This window comes from Trichosurus vulpecula, chromosome 4 (genome assembly GCF_011100635.1).
Source record: "Trichosurus vulpecula isolate mTriVul1 chromosome 4, mTriVul1.pri, whole genome shotgun sequence".
Lineage (NCBI taxonomy): Eukaryota > Metazoa > Chordata > Mammalia > Diprotodontia > Phalangeridae > Trichosurus > Trichosurus vulpecula.
The window spans coordinates 101,234,497-101,254,917 of record NC_050576.1 but is presented as its reverse complement, the minus strand read 5'-3'; the positions used below and the strand labels follow the sequence as shown (position 1 = coordinate 101,254,917).

Below are 20,421 nucleotides of genomic sequence, written 5' to 3'. Positions count from 1 at the left end.
AGCCTAAAGTGATTTGCCCAGTGGCACACTGCCCTTATGAATCAGATGTGGGACTTGCAGCCAGATCTTCCTGACTATCAAGCTCTTTCCCTACTCTCCCACCATAAGATGACAGATTATTTAGAACTGAAGGAACTATCATCTATTCCAACCCTTAGAGGTTATGAGATTTGCTCAGTGTCACTTTAGTAGTAATAAGCAAGGGCAAGATTCAAACTCAGATCTTCTAACTCAGGGTAGCTAGGTGGGGCCATAGTGCACAGAGCACTGGGCCTGGATTTCAGAAAGACTCTTCCTGAGTTCAAATTTGGCCTGACACTAGTTGTGTGACCCTGGGCAAGTCATTCAACCCTGCTTACCTCAGTTTCTTTATCTGTCAAATGAGCTGGAGAAGGAAATGGCCAACCTCTCCAGCATCTTTGCCAAGAAGACCCCAAATGGAGTCATGAAGAGTCGGAAACAATTGAACATCAAAACCTCTCATTTGGAATGGCATTCTTTTTTCATAGCACCACCCTATTGCCTCTTCATATTTTCAGAGGACTTTGTCCAGATCTCTCCTTTGCCTTATTTAACCTTCAGATAACTGTTTGATTGTTTTTTCCTCCTTTTAGAGGACAGAGATTGAATTTTTTTTAATCTTTATATCTCCAGTACATGCACAGTGCTTTGCACCTAGTAGATGAATAAATATTTGTTGAATTCCCCTAAATCAGAGTTGTTGCCCACTGGAATGAGTGAGAGAGGTCATGACATTGCCTTGGGAAGGGAGATGAGGTGGATTATGCTTTTAAGTGTGATGAGCTTCATTTGTCTAAGGCTGGGGAGATTTTATGTCCTTGACACATAGTAAACACTTAATAACTGCTTTTTTAATTAACTTTTTTCTCTCGGAATTCACCTGTGACTCTGAACTCCAGGTCTGGGAGTCAGAAAACTCCTGGCTGTACCTCCCAGTCAATAAGCATTTATCAAATTGACTATCATGTGCCAGACCCTGGGGATTCAAAAAGAGGCAAAAGCAATCCTTGCCATCCAAGAGCTTCTGCTAGAAGATTTCTGTCATTTGTAGAGAAAGGGAGCTGGGCTGGATCATCTTTAAGGTCACATCCAGTTGGGCGGTATGCTGGAATCAGCTTGAACTGACTCGGGAATTTTCACTGTGAACGTTGACACCTCGGAAATCTGCAAACGCTGTTATCAGGGGTTGGTTAATTGAATGTGATGGCGAAAAAACGTGAATAATGCAGATTAAATTTGGGTGTGGACGGGTGTATACTCCCAACCCACCCACCGCCTTTTGCGGATCCCTCCAGATTCTTTCTGTGGCTTCTAGCTGGGAGACCCCCGGCTTGTAGCCTCCGAGGTTAGATTATAAACCCCCTGAGGGCAGGGACTGTTTTTCCACACCTCATCTCCCTCCCCAAGGTAACTTCAAGACCCCTCTCCCGTTGCAGAGAGCATCAGCAGCCCGGATCTAGGGGAATCCAATAAATACAATTAAGCTTAGTGCAAGGCACTGTGTAGGCACTGGACATACAAAAAAACAATAACTCAGTCTCTGTCCTCTAAGGGGGGGGCGGGGAGATGGAGCCGGGAAACTAGCTTAGACCGGTGCTTGGCACCCAGTAGGCACTTCATATATGTGGGTGGATTAGATTGGTCGAGCCTCAGTTTCCTCCTCCGTAAAGTGGAGGCAATAATACTGCCCCCACCCCGCTGGGTGCTGGTGGAGAAATGTGACATGGGATTAGGGTTATTAACGGGTGCCATTCGGAGAAAGGATAAATAACCCCTACGGGAGAGGCGGGGAGGGGGCAGCCGCCCCAGAAAGGCAGGAGAGGTGGAAGAAAGCCAAGAGGTCCCTTTAAAGGATGAGGCCCCGCCCCTTCTGTTCTCCTCCGCGTCTGACTGGTCCACGCCGGGGCGGGGGGCGGGGCCATGCTCGGGCTCTGCGGAGGGTGTGGGGGCGGGGTCTCCAGCCCGCCCGGCCCCCGCCCCCTTTGTTCCCGCTGCCGCTGGAGGTGGCTGGAGAAGGGTGGTAGGTGCGCTCGGGAGTGTGGGGGTGTGTGCGAGGGTGTGAGTGGGGGTGTGAGTGAGTGAGCGGTGTGAGTGTGTGCGCGGGTGCGGGTGTGAGCGCGTGCGGGAGGGGGTGTGGATGGAGTTGGTCAATTTCGGCCTCAGCTGTCAGGTCCATTTCAACGCAGAGCCTCAGGGCCCCGGCCACATGGAGGGCGCAAGGGCGAGCGGGGAGCTCCGGGGTTCTTCTGCCCGCTCCCCATGAGCCTCGCGGAAGCCGCCGCCGCCGCCGCCTCGGGAGAGCATGTCACCTCCAGCCGCAGCCACAGCCGCCGCCGCCGCCGCAGCAGCAGCAGCAACAGCAGCCGCAGCCGCGGCGCACGACTCCAGTGCCAGTGCCGCCTCCTCCTCTTCCTCCTGCATCCTCAGGCACTGGCTCTCTGACTCGATCCCCTGATCCATGCCAGAGGTCCCTGGAGATCTGGGAGAGCCATGGCAAGCCAGGGTGACTGCTGCGTCAAGGTGGCGGTCAGGTAAGAGCCGCGGGGAGGGGGCGCGCGGGGGAGGAAGGAGGGGTGTGTGTCTGTGTCTGTGTGTGGGGAGGGGGCGCCGGGGGTGCGGCTCCTCTGCGCAGCTTTGTTTCAAGTGGGGAGCCTGGACCACCCCACCCCCACCCCCAATTCCACATTCTCCTTGCGTTCTGCAGCACGGGGATCCATGAATGACCTGAGGCTTCAGGCTTGGTGTGTGGGGGGTCCCTAGGAGAGAGACTAGAGGGTGGCTTTGTTTGGGAGATAATATCCACCTCTTCTCTTGGGAGCCCTTAATGAACAGAAAATCGAATAAACAAGGAAATCCGGTATTTCACACCCAACCCCGGCCCAAGCCAGGGCATCTGTGTGTTTCCTCTTCGCCGCCCCATGCGTTGTCTCATTAGGGATTATTATTATTATTTTAAGATTAAAAAAAAAAACCAACAAATTCTAGGCTCTTGCCAGTCAAAAACTGCAGTCTTGCGGCTGCTGGACACTGATTCCCACCGCATCCCACCACTCCAGCCGCCTGCCCCCGCTGCTGCACGGCTTCTCCAAACAAAGATCCCTTTTCCTGATTGATGTGCCGTCTCCTTGGATGGAGTCAAGGGAGAGAGGGAGGCTGGTTTGGTTTTTAATTGGGATTGCCGGTTAAAGGGGATCTGGGTCCCCACAGGAGAAGAGACCTGGGCTGAGGTCATTGTTTTCTAAGCTGGGAGGAGGGTAGACTGACAGTTTGCATCTCTCCCAATCTTTGGGTCTGTTTTAGTGTTTGGGGGGAAAGGAGCAGCTACCTGGGGATCCATTTTGTGTGGCTGGTATGAGGTAAAATATTGACAGATTGGGGTGGGAGTAGAGAGGAAATAGCAAAGGGGGCTTGTCTTGAAGGGGGAGGGTGTACATGTCTCCCTTTCTCGGAGGTGACAGCAGGAAACGCTGCAAAGTTGAACATCTGAGGCCTTTGTACTGCTCTCTGATGGGGTAATGAGGGTTTGTCTGACCTTTCTTCTCCATCCCGCCTTTTTTTTCCTTGTCAAATCTGTCTGTTGAGGGGATTAAGGGTGTTTCCACTGGAGGCTGGAAAGAACAGAGGCCTGGCAGGGACAATGCTATATTTTATATTTCTGCCTTTCTCACCCTGCATCCCTTCCCAACCAGGACTAGGGTGTAATTGGTCAAGCAGCCTGGTATGTGTACTCAGAATAGGAGTATCGAAAGGTCTCATGAATCTCTCCACCAACCCCCTCCTGGTGAAGGATATGACAGGGTCCCTAGGACTACCTCCAGACAGAGCTGAAGCGGTATAGTGTGAACAGGCTCTTTGCGGTCCATCAAACCGCACCCCACCCCCAAGTGTGATGGGTGCCTGCCTTGACGTGCAGCCATGACTATTGGGATGAAGATGACAGCATAGCCCGTTCTGAAGGGGTGGCTAAGGGCAGGGAGAATGATGACCGATTCTAAGCTTAACCACCTCTGGGCTCCATGACTGAGCATCACTTACACAGAGCTTTCCTGTCCCAGCCATTGGGCTGTGTTAGACAAAGAACAGCACTGCAGGTGCCTCTACACATACACACACACGCACACACCTCTGTGGGATGGGGGTGGGGGTCAGGGTTGTGCTGCTGCCTGGTGACTACCCATAGCAATATTGCAAGGAGGTCGAAGGGGGGCAGGTCCACCAGGGAGAATAGGGAAATATAAATACAGCATCTGCAGTGGGCTAGAGGCAGAGAGAAACCACCATAAAAGGAAAATGAGTCCCGGGCTGGCCTGGCCCCCTTCCCCCCCAGGTCTTCCCATCCCCACCCCCCATTATGAGCTCAAGGGTCTGAGAAGAAGGGCATCTGTGAGAAGAGAGAAGGCAGGGGGTGCGCTCACTCCTTATAGCCTTTCCCTTAGGTACCACTTTGAAGGGAGACCCTCAACAAAGCCTCCTCTTCCCCTCCCCACCTCCACTCAAGCTTTCTTTTTTCAAGAGGAAGGCTGAGCTCCTTTGGGTTTGTCCCTCATCTTGTAGAGGGAAGGGAATCATCCCTACCTTGGAGTGAGTAGGACAGGCTGGGGAAGAGACCCCACCCAGTCCCAGCTTGAGGTGGAACATGAAATGAGTAAGGGGGAATAGGGAGGGGCTCTGTCACATGTTAGGTATTGTGTACATGAGGACCAAGCACCCCTGTTCCCTGGGCAGTTGGTCTTGGTCCCTAGCTGGTTGGAGAACTGCTTATCTGAAGGAAAGGGGCATTCAATCTAAGGGGGTGGGATAGGAGGGCATGCAGGAAGATGTGTAGCCCCCCCCCCTTTTCTCCCTCTCTCCCACAGTGCAGCCTTCAGAACACCAGAACATACTGGGACCTGAATGGGCAGCCAGCCGTGGAAGGCAGAAAATGCTGCCCAGAGCCCAGTTTCCAATCCAAGATCTGAGAATGGCTGGGGCTGGGGTGGGGGGGTGGGGGCTGGGACTGAGAGAGAGGGGAGCAGATGGCCCCATGGGGGACAGAAGAGAAGACTGACAGTTTCTTTGACTTTCCCTTACAAATTGAAACTCAGTACAGGGAAATCAGAATTGCTGAGTAGTCATAGCCCACCTGGGTTCATCTTGGCCATGCTCCTGCCTCTTTAAGATTGAGGAGAGGGGTTAGGGTGGTGAAGGTTGAAGTCTCTCAGAGGGGAATCAGACATCCAGTCATCCCTTCTAATGTTTCCTCTTTATGTTCTGCAAGTCCTTTCTTATATCTAAATAAAATGCTGTCCGAGCAGCACATGAGTCCTCAGGGACCCTGGAGCTCAGATCTGGGAATGGAGAGGCTAGGGATCAGCCAGATCTAGTTTGGCATGTGGCTCTGAGAGCTAAGTGGTAGGGGAATAAACAGATGAAGAGGTACTAGACGGTGCTCTTGGCCCGGCATCGGCCCATGATGAGGAAGATCAAAGCTGGGTTATTTGCCTAATGCCAGAGTGAATGGGAGAAGGAATAGGAAGTGGGGGGAGGGGGCAGGTAGAAAGAGTGAGAGGGGACAGGCAAGAAGAAAGCTCAAAGATCCAGGGTTCCTGAGCGGGGAGTGGGCATGGAGTAGTCTGAGCTGTCAGCAGAACCAGCAGGGTCCGGGCTTTTAGAACAGCTGCAAGGCACCCTCCCTCCCTCTATCCTTGCTCCTCTCTTCTTCTCCACCCCCACAAATAACCAGATCACCTCCCCCTGTGGGTAGGGCCTGGCCTAATCTAGCTGACTGGCTGTAGTCTGGGGAAGGGAGGTGGGGTAACCAGCAGTCCTTGGGCGGTGTTCTGAAGAGAGCCCCTGAACCCAGCCGGGTCAGAGCAGGATCACTGCACCAAAGCCTCGATCCCTTCTGGGGCCCCTTTATCCTGTAATCTCTTCATAGTGTAAGGGCCCCGAGCTGCCTGGGTCTTGCCAGTCCTTTGGAGACTGAACTTTACTCATGGGGGTGGTGGAAAGGAAGGCCAAGATGACCCCGTGAGGACAGGATGCTGTCAGGGCCCCCAGGCCTGGGAGAAAGCAGGCCCGGCAAAGAGAGATGGTTAGACAGGAGACTCAGACTCTGTTAGAAGTCTGAAATTGGGGAAGGAAGCCGAGCCACGTGGTGAGTTTATTTAAGCCCCTTCCAACCTCCAGGCCTCCCTGTAAACACCCCCACTTAGAAGGGGCCCCTGCTCCTGCTTTCTCCTCTAAGCCTCTCTCTTATCACTGTTCACGTTTCCCTGAGCTTCCTTTCTATGCCCTGGAGATTCAGAGGCAGAAGTCTCCCCAGGAGCCATCCCCCTCATTCCACAAATGAGGAAACTGAGGCCCATAGAAGAGAAGTGATTCGTCAGGGTCATGCAAGCCAGTGAGTGTCCAAGGCAACATTTGAACCCATGTCTTTCTGACTCCGTGTCCAGTGAACTAGCCACTACTACTCTCTGTATATGGGGGGATAGAGGGGAAAAGCACTGGATTTGGGGCCAGAATACTTTGGGTTCAGGTCTTCGTCCTATCACTTACAATCCCAGTGGCTTGAGTTACTGAGTGAGGGACAGAGAAGATGCCCTTAGCACCATGCCTGGCATGTGGTAAGGCCCTTAAGAAATGCTTGTTGACTAATTGTCAGTGAGGCCAGGCTTTTATCTGGAGGAGGAAGTAAACTATAGTAACCACATTACCCCGGAAACCTCTCTGACTTAAAGGCCCAACTCTGCCCTGAACTTCGCTGCTTCTCATTGGGTCTGAGCATTTGAAAACAGCAGCAGTTAGGTGGGGTCAAATTGGCTGCTTGAAACCCATAGATAGGAACTGATGATCCCACCAGTGGGAGAAGCCAACACCTCAGCTGGTAGCTTCTCCCCCCGCCTTCCTCACCTGTAAATAATCTCTTGAGATCTGGATTCAATACCATCCACCTCTTATGTTCTGTGTTGTTGCTGTTTGTCCTTCATTCTCAAAGAGGACCGTGACATCAGGGAGGTGACGCCATGACATGGAAGTGAATTGAATTTAAATGAGAGAGAGCTGTGCAAGGTCACCAGCCTTTCTTCTCCAGAGCCATCTGGGTCCAGTGGCAAGATATAGATCAGGACCACTGGAGATGGCCCCCCGATGATTGAGGTTAACACAAAATGTAGGGGTCAGGCCTCAGACCAATCAGATTCTTATTTCTTTTCCATTCTACTACTTAATACAGATTCTGCCTTTACACAGTCATGTGACCTTGGGGCATATCATTTGATTAATCTGGGTCTCATTTTCCTATCTGTAAAATACAGAGGTCATACTGGATGTTTTCAAAGGACTTTCTCCAGCCCTAATCCAGTAAAATATAAGCCCCATGAAGGCAGAGATGGTTCTGTTTCTGGGCCCCAGTACCCAAAGTCTTTCTGGACCTCAGATGCTAAATAAATGTTAAGTCGAATGGAACATTCCATAATTCTGTATTTAAATCCTATCTTAATGAACCACGAGTATTCTCTTTAAGGTAATCCTGGGGTAAATTCTTTTGCGAAAAAAAATCTGCCGATAATATCTCACATTTACAATCTACCATGCTATGCTGTCTCTTCAAAATTGTATAAATACAACAAATATATAAATTACATTATTGTTTCACATAAAGACAGAATAGACACCAGGATGAGGTGGCAAAAACCCTGAAATGAGAATCCAAAGCTCTTCATTCTCCTACTGACACAAACAGTAACAAGCTGTGTGACCTTGAGAAAGTCATTTAACTTTGGGCCTCCTGTTGAATGAGGATCATTAAGGAGTTCCCATCCTGGAGCTGTATTCTTCCTACCTCATAGAATAATTGGGAAGGTGAAATGAGATAATGGATATAAACATGCTTTGAAAGGCAGACGGTGTTTATTTATATAAATGAAAGAGAATACTGGGAATGAGTCCAAATGTTCATAGAGTGGGTTTCTTAAAAAGGGAGAATGGCTCTAATCATAGCCAGGACAAGGCATGTGGGCTACCTGGGCAAGGCCTAGAATTTGCATCTGTGCATTTTCAGGAATTAGATCTCTTCCCCAACCCACCCCCCACCAACCCCCACCCCAACACCCTTCCCCACCAAGGTGTGACATATGTGACTTGACTTGTCACAAAATAAATGCCCATATTTCTTAGAGAGGAGGATTTTAGAAAATATGTGCATTTATAGTCATATTCAAAAGTTTCCTTCTTTGCACATTCCCTCATCACCTTCCTGTTACACCTGTTACACAGGGCAGCTGCCCTTCTTGTCTACCTTTGGTCCCAGCCCTGTTTGTGAACACCAGGCTAATACTTCCTAAATATAGATCTCTCTTCCTGCCCCTGCCTCCTCCCCAAGCATGTGTGGGAAAACTTCACCCATCCCACCCTCTGTTAGATGGAGATGCTCCTTTGCTGCATTGCAGTGGTCTCCACAAGAAGATGGCAGTTGGCTGGGGTGGAATACATGCAACCCTCTCCCCAAACAAGAGCTAGGGGGCTGAGGGGAGGAGCCATCAATCTGGACCGTCTGCACCCTCCACCAGCCAGTTTAGAGATGACTATGATGTGTGCTTCTTCAGCCTCTTCTTCCTCTCCTTGATCTTAGAAAAAGAAGTTTTGGTCCAAGGGCTGGGGGAATATACCTCATACTCTTCCCAATACTCCTTCCATATACCCTCCTCCCTCTTCAGCCCCCTGTCCTCTGTTCTCTGTGTTAGGTTCAGCTATGGCTATACGCAAGGAGGTCAGGGATGAAGAGGGGAGACTAGGGTTTGGAGGGAGTTAGGGGAGGGCCCCCATATCACAGCCCAGGCTGGTTGAACTGAGAAAGGTGGCAGTAACTAATGCAATGGCACCTGTTCCTCCCTGGCCCACAGGTCAGGGAGGGTGGGGTGGCAGATTGGCTGTGAGGAGAGTCTGGGGACTGGGGGAAGAGGGATTTCCTTAGGGGTGGTCCAGGGAGGCAAAGATCAGAGCTATAACCCAGTCCTGGGATGGAAAGGAGAAGAGGGAGCTGGGGCCCCTCCCTATCCTTGGGATGCCTTGGTTTCCTGCCCTGTGCTCTCTTTTTGGTTGGAAGCCTGTGGCTAATGCTGGGGTAGAGGCCATCCTGTCCCATGTTTAGGGGACTCTTGCTCCATAGAATTTAGAGATCATTTAATCCAGCCCCTTCTTACTACAGAAAAGGCACTTGAGTCCTCAAGATCTTAGAATCTTCAGGCTGCTCTAGGTCATTCTCCAGGCCCTCTGGTCCAAGTGTACCTGAACAAGGAGGCTTTCCATCTGTGTCATCTAGCCTCTTGATGAAGCCCTCCAATAAGGGGGAATTCCCCACCCTTTAAGGCACCGCCATTCCCACTGCTAGGAAGTCTTTTTCTGACCTCAAGCTTCTCCCCAGACAATGAGGAGGAGAGTCAGAATGCAACCCCTGGCCCTCTGGTTCCAAGTCCAGTGCTTTTTCTGCTAGCCCACATTGCCTGAGCCATTCATTCACCCCTGCAGCCACCTTGGTAGGGGCTGTGACCTCATGGGGAGCAAGGAGTTAACATACAGATATTAGAGAGATTGACATCTCCTCTCTCTTTTGTGGTCCATAGCTTAGTAACTGCCCTGCAGCGATAAGGTCTGGAGCAGGGAACAGGTTTAGAGACCAAGCAGGAAACTAGGGAGATCCAGGGACGGGCCCTGACTAGGGGGAGGAAGCTCCTTGCTTTCTGTGGTCTTCCTTTAAGCATACCAGGCCCGCCTGTTGCTCTGCATTCCTGAACTGTGGGGCCATCCATCCCTAAGGGATCCTGGGGTTGCTCCCGGCCAGATGCTGTCACTGCTCAGGGTCTCTCCCAGAGCCAGGCTCAGGGATGTGTCTCCAGGGAGGTCATGGGAAACCCTGGGCCAGATGCCCTTGCACGCCGGCCCCCCCCCCCCCCCCGCCCGAGGCAGAGAGTGGGGCAGGATGGGTTAGGAAGTGGTGACTGGGGGCTGGTGGGATGTGTCAACAGAGGATGAAGTTAGAGCACAGCTGAGCCTGGGCTTCCCCAGAGCAGGGCTAATGGGTCTGCCTCATACCCATTCCTTGGCTCTCAGGTTTTCCTGTTGAACTGCTCAGGGTAGAAGAAGGATAGACCCTTGGGATCATAGAGACCACACTGAGGTAGCCTATGTTCTTCCCCATGTTCTCTGCTTGAAAGTGGAAATGTTGGTGGTAAGGTGTGGAAAGACCTTTCAAGGATTCCATTGCTGAAGTGCCCAAAGAGTAAGATGGAAGTGGTTTGGCCAAGCAGCTCCATTGAACTCCAGTGAGTGCCTGTACACACCGTCTGGGTGAGACACAGGGAGGCCCCAGGTGCAGTGGGTTTGAGAGCAGAGAAGCTCAGGCTGAAGCGGGACCCTCCATTCTTTCATGGAACCTCCTATATCTCCACTCTCAGGCCAGGGCCAGGCTAAAGCCAAGCCCAGGGCAATATAACAGAGCAGAAAGAGTTCTGGATTTGAAGTCAGAGGGTTCAAAATCTCTTTCTTTGCCCTTCCCCCTCCTCTAATTCGAGTCAGGAAGACTTGAGCTCAGATTCTGCCTTCCACTCTAAATAGATAAATAAATAATAAACACATAAATGGGTAATCCTGAGCAAGTCATTTCATTCATCTCCTGCAGGTTTAGTTTCTTCGTCTGTAAAAGGGGGAAATCATAATAACACTCACCTCACAAGATTGTCAGGAGGAGATCCATGAGGAGATCCAATGAGATAAGACACAGACAATGCTTTGCAAACCTTAAAGTGTTATGGAAATATTAGCTATTATCATATGCAGATGTCCTTTGAAAATACCTTGGAAAGGCAATTGCCTGGACCCTCCTTTGTTTTCTTAGTGGTTTTTTTTGGGGGGTGGGGCAGCGTCATTGAGCCCTTTTCCTTGGAGTGGGGGGAGGAGTGCGGAGAAGAATCTAGGGGAGATAGATCACTTGGAATGGTTGTGGGACAGAATCCCACTCCCATTTCAGTATCTTATTGAGATACCCTCTTACATGTGGTATCCCAAGAGTCCTTAAGATGCTTCTATTCCCTCCTGACCCCCAATTAAGAATTTGTCCAGGGTGCAGAGAGGAGAGGGCAGAGAGCCCGGTAGACACAAAGAGGGACCCTGAACTGGTCTTCAGTTCCTCCTGTCCTTCCCCAAGCCTTCCTTTCCTGCCTCCAAGTCCCTGTGCTGGAGCCATAAAACAAGGACCTTTAACCCTGTAGCACAAAGCCGCCCAGTCAGTGGGGTCAGAGTGGGTCTTTCTCTTCTTTTTCTGTGGACCCTCACTGAGGGGTGGGTGGTGAGTATCTGAAGGAAATGGGGCTAGGGGACACAGAGTTAGGGAGGGAAGAAAAAAGAAAGTCCTTATGGGAGGCAGACCCTCAGTGTGAAGACAAAGGACCAGAGTGTTTGTGGAGACCTCAATTCTGGGGTGTGTTGTTTGTTGGGGGAGAGGGATAGAAGCCCTGTTTCTTCCCCTCACGCCTTTAAAGAGCCAATGTTCCACTGAAGCTCCTCAGGCTGAGATGGTTCCTCTGCCCTGTCTCCTTTGGGGCTGAGACGACGGAGGGCCCCTGGGGTGTCTGGGAGCCAGACCCCCCTGGGAGAGCAGGGCTCACTCTCTCCAGCTTTTTGTGAGAGACAGAGAGAGAGCGCAGAGCAGCTGAGCTGGCAGGAGGCCAAGGGGAGGAGGAGAACAGGATGCTCATTAGGACAAGGGATGAAGATAGACACTGGTTAGCGTGTCTGCATTGAGGAAATGCTGTGCGCCTCAGCTTGAGGAGAGGGACTTCTGAGCTCCTTGAGGGATCACAGGATCATAGACTAGAGCTAGGAAGGACTTTTAAGGTCATTTAGTCCAGAGGTATGGTGCCAACACTGCCACACTTCCAAGTGCAGGTCAAACCAGATTGAAATGGAATTGGGAATAATGAACAAAATAAATAAAAAACCTACATAACATTAGCATTTTAAAGCTAAGTCAGTGTATGTCCCACAGAGATCCTTCTGTAGAGATCCATGTGGGGTTCCTGTTCAGTTTGACACCACTGCTATAGTCCAACCCTTTCATTTTATAGATAAAGAAATTGAACCCAAAAGAGAATAGAACATAGAATAATAGAACATAGATGATGTTAACCTGTGCTTTTCTAAATCAGTATGTAGTCTGCAGGAATCCTTACATATGGTTTGGTGGCCCTCATTTCTGTTTGATTTTGACTTCATCATCATAGACTTCATTTCCTCTATAAAATAGGGAGGAGTATCTGTACTGCTTCCTGGGACTGAGAGGCTATTGGCAAGCTGGGTGGGGTGTTTGGTAGCCAACTATTTGCAATCACTAGCCCTGTACAGGTTTTATAACTTATCCCAGGCCAACTAGGTTATCTGGGGATGGATTTATCCAGTAATTACAGAATCTCCTTCCTTGAACATCTTTGGTCTTCCCTAGCCATCCCCTTTAAGGGTTAAAAATTTACACACAGGAAGTTCTTCCTGCTGTCTAATTATAAACCCCTTTCCAGTGCAGTTGAAGCTGGATTCTGTCACTCCAGTAAGGCTGGCAGGATGGACATACTGAGAGAATGGGAAAGCAAGAGCCTGGAGTCCCTGCTGGGGCTGCCTGTGGCCAGCAGGGAAAGGCAGGCTTAGAAGTAGGACAGTAGGACTTGTCCAGCTGGTGTTCTAGCTTGCCCCATTGTACTGTAGTTACAGAACTGATCATGCTTGCTGTGGTGAGAGAGACAGAGAAGAGAGACAGCGAGATGGAAGAGAGAGAGAGAGAGAAAGATGGGGGGGTGATGGGATGGGAGAGACAAAGACAAGAGAGGAAAGACAGAGGAGAAAGAGCAAAGGGGAGAGAGAGAGGGAGAGGGAGAGCCAGAGAGGAAAGAGAGAGACAGACTCAGAAGAGAGAGAGCTAAGATGGAGATAAGAGAGAAAGGTGGGTGATGGGGTAGGAGAGACAAAGACAGGAAAGAGAAGAGAAAGAGAGAGCTGAGAGAGAGAAGAAACACTAGTTAAGAGACCTCATTGCAGGAGCCATGTGGCTACAAGAGTCAAATGTTCTTAGGGGGTTTTCCTTATGTTCCCTTGTGGTATACGCACTCCCAAAGAAGTTTTGTCTATTGAACCTTGTTGGGAGCTGCCTGTGGCCTTGTGTACAAAGAATACCGAAGGATTTGGCAGTGATTAAAATCTGCCACAAGGCAGAAGTTGCCCTTGGTGCAATACCTTCTGAGTAAGGGGGCACCCCACGTCAGATGGCCTTGGGACTCAGAGTTCAAGGGACCCCAATAAGTTTCCTTCCTACAGACCCAATAAGTCTGTAATGAGGAAGAGCTGATCACCAAGAAGAAACAATTACCAGTCTTGAATGAGTGGCTACTGTGTGGTAAGATTAGAGACTCCATCTAATATGCGTTGGTAGACCAGAAGTTAGTCAGCTCTCCTTTGGAAAGAGCCATATAGCATCATCACCTCCACGTGGTCCATCTTCTATCATGCTAGATCTTAAATCTCTAGGAAGGGAACCCAAGTGTCCTGAGTAAGGATAAAGCTTAAGGATAAGAGTTTAAAAAGAAAGGTTTTCAGCCAAGCATGGTAGCTAGCTCATACCTATAGTCTCTGCTGGTTGGGGAAGCCAAGGCTAGGGGATTACTTGAGCCTGTCAGATTGGTGTAACAACAATGTTGCTAGCAGCTGTTGTGGGGGTGAAAGACCAGTAACAAAAGCACACAGGAGGGCTGCTAGCACAGGTCCTTTGATCTGCTTTTCTAAGGAAAGCAACTTTAAGGGGTTAATAGTCTTACTTTAATTAAATATACATATACCATTCACTTAGTTCAGGGAGAAAAGCCAGCACCCTGAACCTCACAGCAAATACAAACAGAAATTACAAACAGAGACAATATAAACAGATCAACATTTCTGTCTAACCAAATCACAATACATAGTCACCAGAGAAGTAGCAACATCAGGGTTTTCAAAGAAGGGGGTGCTGCTTCAATGGCTTACTCATAGTCTCCTCACCAAAACTCTTTCAATGAGTGTGCCCCCAAAGGCAAAACACCAACCTAAGAGCTTATATACCCTGTTCAGGACCCTGAGGGCTCAGAACTTACTTAGCAAAAAGGTGTGGGGCCTGGGGCCTCAGGCCTCACACCTAGTTAGTGAAAGGATATGCACCTGCCTCTAGTCAGGCTCCCCTTTGTTGGCCCCACCTGAGGCCTGTTTAATGGGCAAGAAAGATCTTTCACTTACTGATTGGCCTTACAATTGGGTATTCCCTCTAAATTTGGCAGCATTATAGTAAGCCCCTGGGGGTTGAGGGCCACCAGACTACCTGAAGAGGGATGAACTGGCCAAGGTTTGAAAAACAGAACAGATTAAAGCTCCCATGCTGATCAGTATTGGGATTGAAACCATAAATGGCCATTGAACTCTAAGCTTGGGCAAGATGGGAAGACCCAGTCTCAAAAAAAAAAAATTGTACCTAATTTCCTTTCGGGTTTAGCCCAGGTTTGGTTAGGAGGATGGCTTAGATGACCTCTTGAGATCCTTTCTTCAAAATTCTTATACAGATGGAGAAACTGAATTCTCTCAGCATCCAACCAAAAAGCTGAGCATTCTCTCTCAACCTCAGAAAGTGGTCTTCTAGGGATAACAGATCAGCACCGAATACAGACCTACCGGGATGCCATCATTCAGTCTAATATAGAGGAAATAGCTTTGGACTGGGAGGCAGAGGAGCTAAGTACGAATCCTGGCTCTGACAATTACTAGCTGTTACATTAGGCAGAAGTGCGATGCACATACCACTGGACCACATGACCTCTATGGTCTCTTCTAGCTCTAAAAATCCTATGATCTGTAAAATGGGGATAATATTTGCCTACTTTAGCAGGACCCTTACCACAACCCTGGGAAGAGTCATATCAACTAAGATAATCTATAGAAATCTATTTGTAGCAGAAAGCACATTTATGAATGTGAGTGAGGAATCTGTTATCTGCACTGGGGCTCTTCATGGAGATATATTTTGGTTAAAGGTTCACCAATCCAGTCAGGGGAGGAAGGACAGGATATATCTAGGTGGACACCCTCCTGGCCCTCAGGGGTCTTGAGCTCTACCCCTCCTGTGCTCTTGGGTCCCTTCTGGCTTAGCTTCAGGATTGCAGTTGATTCATAGGAGGGATTCCTTCTGTGTAAGCTTTGGACAAGCCAGCCATTGAGATCCCTTCCAATTCTCAAATTCTTTGAACCTGTGATTCATGTTCTGCTGCCTCCCTCCCCAGCTAATGCTGACACTGCCAACCAGGCTCCTTTTCCCCTCTACCCAAATACTAGCTTCTTCGATTTCAGTCCCAGAGCTCAGAAGAACACTGATTCCTGGAGCTGGGAGATATATGGCATCTATCTCTTCCTCCTAATCTTTCTGGTGGCCTCTATGCACTTGACATTTCAGTTTATCAGTCACCGAGATCAAATCCCACCTTCACAATCCCCTGCTCCCACTTCCCTCTGACATCATCTCCCTGTAGATGTATATGCATATATATATATCTTGTATTTTCATAGTAGTGTTCACCTTGTCTCCCCAACTAGAATCTGAGCTCCTTAAAAACAGACACTATGGTTTTTGCCTTTCTTTGTATCCCCAGCAGCCTAGTGCCAGCCACATAGTAGGAGATTACAAAAGGCTTGTTGACCAATCAAGCCTTTATTAATCACTTACCATGTCCCAGGCACTGTGCTAAGTTGTTGTTCAGTTGTATGTAACTCTTCCTGACTCCATTTGGGGTTTTCTCGGCAGAGATACTGAAGTGGTTTGCCATTTCCTTCTCTAGGTCATTTTGCAGATGAGGAAACTGAGGCAAACAGGGTAAAGTGACTTGCCCAGGGTCACACAGCTAGTGAGTGTCTGAGGTGAGATTTGAACTCAGGTCTTCCCAACTCCAGGCCTGGCACTATCCACTGTACCACTTAGCTACTAGGGGTACAAAGAAAGACCAAAAACAGTCCCAGCCCTCAAGGAATTTATATTCTGATGGGAGAGACAATGTGTACATTAATAGAATATACAAGATAATCTACTGAAGAGATAGAAGGTTGATGGATCTCTGAAGCCAGGAAAAGGAAGCAAAACCAGGGTACAGGGTGGGTGGTGACTTGGGGCAAAGGCTGTTGAGAAACCAGCAGCGGGTGAGAATCCTAGCTAGTAGCCAGGGCTAGACTAACAAATCTTAGGGGCCACTGGGTAGAGCTTTTGGGAGCCAAGGATTTTTAGAGATGTCCCTGGGTGGTAAGGGTGAGATGGTTAGGGAAGGAGATACCTCCTTCTTCTGCACCCATCCCCCACCCCCAGGTATGGGCCACTTGAAAGTTACTGGGCCCCTGTCCAGATGCTGCTTGGGATGCTGGAGCTGGGGCGGGGGTGGGGAAGGCTGGCCACTCATTTCAGAGTGGCCTTTCATGCATTTCCTCCTGGTCTCCTTTGCCCACTGCCCTCCCTGCCTGTCTCTCCAAGCAGCTCTGTGAATGCTGAGCTCAGCTCTTTTTCCCCCGCCTTTGTCTCTGAGATGGCTCAGCTCTCTTCAGTGGCTTGCCCATTAGCCCTGTCTGTGGTGTGGATGTGTGTGTTGGAGGAGGAAGGGGAAAAGGGAGAGGGCCAGAAGGGCCATTCCCACATCTGACCTGGTCCCTCTTCATTGTGGACAGAGGAAGTTTCTGAGCTCTCCAGGCCCGTGCCAGATCCTGCCCCTGAAAAAGCTGCAGCCCCCTCACTCTGACTTCAGGCTGGGCATTGCCAAGTGAGGAATAGATTGGGCTCTGTTCTGGGAGTTTCAGGGGGCTTTCTGTGCTGGCCTTCTCCTTTGAAGCCCCCCAGCCTGACCCTTCCTTCTCTTGAATGGTGCAGGTAGGGGTGGGAGCCAGGGCACCCAGATCTCCTTCTGTAGGAGAGGGTGAAGGGAAATCCTTAGGAGGTCCCTGGAGCCAGCTGTGATGCTCGAGAGTATGACCCAAGTTCTCTGCTCCCAGCCTCCCCCAGGGGGTGTGGGTGTAAGGAAGAGGGTTCCAGGTTTCCCTTCCTTCCTCTCCTTTCAGTCAGGCCTACTACACTGAACTTGTTCTTTACTCCAACTGACCCAAGAACTCTGCAAGGGGTGGGGAGAGCTGTGCTTATCTCTGTGACCAGGGCCCTTCTGCCTTGGCAGCCTTCCAGTAGTAGCCTCACCCTAGGAGGATCCCGTAGGGCAAAGGATAGTACAGAAAGCTTCGTAGGTCAGAGAAATTTAAAGCTATAAGAGTCCTTTGGGATAATGTAGTCCAGCTCTATCCCCACCACACCACCCCAATGTCCCATCCCATTTTATATGTGAAGAACCTGAAGCTGAGAATATTTGACTTTCCCAAGGTCACACAGCCTGCTGAGCCTGGGTTTGAGAGGGTTTCCCCATCAGTGTTCTTTCCACAGACAGGTGCTTTGGGACTGTGAGTTTGGAGTCTGGGCCTCGGTGACCTAGAGGAAAGTGGGGCCTGGGCTGGGCCTCAGTCTTCCCATCTGGAAATAAGAAGTGGGGACATGTCGACTGTCTACAAATATTTAAAGGAAACCTATATGGAAGAGGAATAGACTTTCTGCTTGGCCCCTGAGGGTAGAACTGGAACCTGTGAGCCAATGTAGTAGGAAAGGAAAAGCTTCCTAAAAGCCTTGGTCGTTAAGCTGTGCCTGGAGGTCTCCCCATTAGGGATGTCTTTAAGGGGATGGATGCCTGTTCAGGGGTGAGTGGAGGTGGGGAACCTGCAGCCTCGAGGTCACAAGTAGCCTTGAGGTCCTCGGGTGCGGCCCTTGGACTGAATCCAAGTTTTACAGAACAAACCCTTTTATTCAGGGGATTTGTTCTGTGAAGTCCAAGGGCTGCACTCGAGGACCTAGAGGGGCACATGTGGTCTGGAGGCCTGGACTATGTGGTGTCTGAGGACTCTTCTGTGATTCTTAGAAAGTGAGGAAGGGAACCAAGAAGATGCACAAGGCCTGCACTTTCCAGAGGGAGGCTGGCCTCACCTAGTCCCTGAGGGGTGGAGAGTCACGGCTGGAGATGAGCTAGTGGCAGCTTTGGGGTCCGACAAGTGCCTTAGTGGAAGATCTGAATTATTTATCTCTCCCAAGAGGAGCCAGGAGGAGACAGGAAGTCCTGGGTCTGGTGGCTAGAGCTGTTGGATTTGGAGTCAGGGAGTCTCGAGTTCAAATCAGACCTTAGACACTTAGGAGCTGTGTGACCCTGGGCAAGTCACTTGACATCTCTTGGCCTCCATTTTCTCATGTATAAAATGGGGATAATAATAGCACTGCCCTCCAGGGTTGTTGTGAGGTCAGATGAGATGATCTTTGTAAAGGATTTGCCAACGTTATCATTGTAACTGTTGTCGTGGTTATACTGGTGTGTTCAACTCGTTGTGACTCCTTTTGGAGTTTTCTTGGCAAAGATACCGGAGTGATTTGCCATTTCCTTCTCCCACTCATTTTAAGGGCGAGGAGACTGAGGCCAACAGGGCGAAGAGACTTGCCCAGGTTCACACAGCTAGTTGAGGTCACATTTAAACTCAGATCCTCCTGACTCCAGAGCTGGTGCTCCAACCATTAGGCCAACTAACTGCCCCAACAGCTTACCTTCTAATAGGGTAAGACTATATGAGAAATTGAGCTAGGAAGGGCTGAAAGGGAGTGGGAGCTGGCACCCAAAGTCTAGACAGAGGAGTGGTGGTCTGGGCCCCAGGGAGAGAAGACAAAAGCTGACCTATCAGAGCCCAAAGCCCCAGGGTCTGAGTCCAGGTTACCAGAGGGGAGAAGGTAAAGTAGTATGGGGACGGCATCCTTTCCCCCTAAATGACATTGCCTGATCTTGGTAATATAGAGTTAATTCTGTGTTGTTTGGCTCTCGCCGGAATGGGGGGAGTCAAAGACGTGTGAATTCTGTTCCTGGCTGGGGTGAGCAGTGTGATTGGGGGTGGGGGGATCCAGACCGAGGGTACCCTGGGACCACAGAGTGCCTCAGGGCTGCCTGATCAATTGCTGAACGTAGCTGGCCCTGACTTTCAAGGCCTCAAAGAGCCCGGACCCTTTATAGTTGATTTTCCTCCTCTTGGACAGGTGGGCCCCTTGGGGGTGGTCAAAGCAAACTGAGCAGCTTATAACCAGTCAGGAAGGCTATGTTGATCCCCCACCCCCACCGAGCAGGCCATCCTCAGGGACCCTGATTCGATTTTCTCCAATCATTAGAGCTGCCATTTGCTAGAGGTAATTAAATGGTATTTGAATTGGATCCAGAAAATCCTATCATGGGTAGGAAGAAAGCCTGGGAGGGAAGTACATTTTTCTGAACCTCAGGGGCTGCAGTCCACAGCCCTAAGGAGAGGTTAGAGCCACCCCTCCCACCTTGGAAAAAGGATCTTCAGCCCTTGAGTGGCCAGAGGGTGCTCTCTGAGAATCATACCTCCTATTGAGAGCTTGAAGGTTGTTAAAATGTTAGGTGTATGTTTTCTTTGGGAACCTCTAGGCCTTGTGATGCCAAGTCAGGCTTTATACTGTTATACTACGCTTGCCCTTCTTCTGGGAATTCACTGCCATCTGTGTCCATTCCACCCTGCACTGACAACTGGGGGCGGGGGGGGGGGGTTGGGGGCGTCGGTCTTCAGATCATAGATTGAGAGCCCATCATCTGAGAATTCGATCCTAAGGCCCAGAGCAGTTAAGTGACTGGTCCAAAGTGACACAGGCAGTAAGTTCCCAAGCTGTGATTTGAACGCAGGCCGTAGCATCACAGATCTAGAATGTGAAGGGACAGTAGAGGCTATCCAATTTGGCCTTCTCATTTTATTTTTCAATTAATAGGCATTTATTCCCCCACCTCCTCATCCCCTCACTGCATTGGAAAAAAGAAAAACAAAAACAGATCCCCTGTAACAAATATGCAAAGACAAGCAAAAAAAAAAATTCCTGCCACCCCCACCCCCTATTTTATAAATGAGTAAACTGACTTGTTCAAGATCACACTGACAGCGAGCTCAGAAGCAGAACCTGAACCCAGATCATCTTCCTCCAGAGCCCAAGAATGCCCTTTCTACTGTCCCACCCTGCCTCATTCCTCTGACTCCAGATCTGTGGCTTGTTTAACTGCAACATGCCCCATATACAAAGCAGAGCTGGGCAGCCTCTCCTCTTGGAGTCAAGATTGGATTCAGTACTGGGAGCCTAGCACCTGGGTCCCCCTCTCTTCCTGCCCCTGACTCACCGTGTCACTGTAATTACCCTGGAATTAGACGTTTCTTGAGTGAAGGGGCTGCCTGACGTGAGCTCCTTGGGTGCTGGGACTG

The 20,421-nt window shown here is 49.9% G+C and overlaps 1 protein-coding gene across 3 annotated transcripts in view; it reads left to right on the top strand.

The window, feature by feature from the left end:
- Window positions 1-2,035: 2,035 nt before the first annotated feature.
- KIF21B (kinesin family member 21B) overlaps window positions 2,036-20,421 on the top strand; it is a 72,733-nt gene continuing 54,347 nt past the window's right edge. For all 3 annotated transcript variants that reach the window (XM_036754625.1, XM_036754624.1, XM_036754626.1), the window contains exon 1: window positions 2,036-2,552. In XM_036754625.1, the coding sequence (XP_036610520.1) occupies window positions 2,512-2,552 (41 nt within the window). In that variant the 5' untranslated portion in view covers window positions 2,036-2,511. The remainder of the gene's footprint in view (window positions 2,553-20,421) is intronic.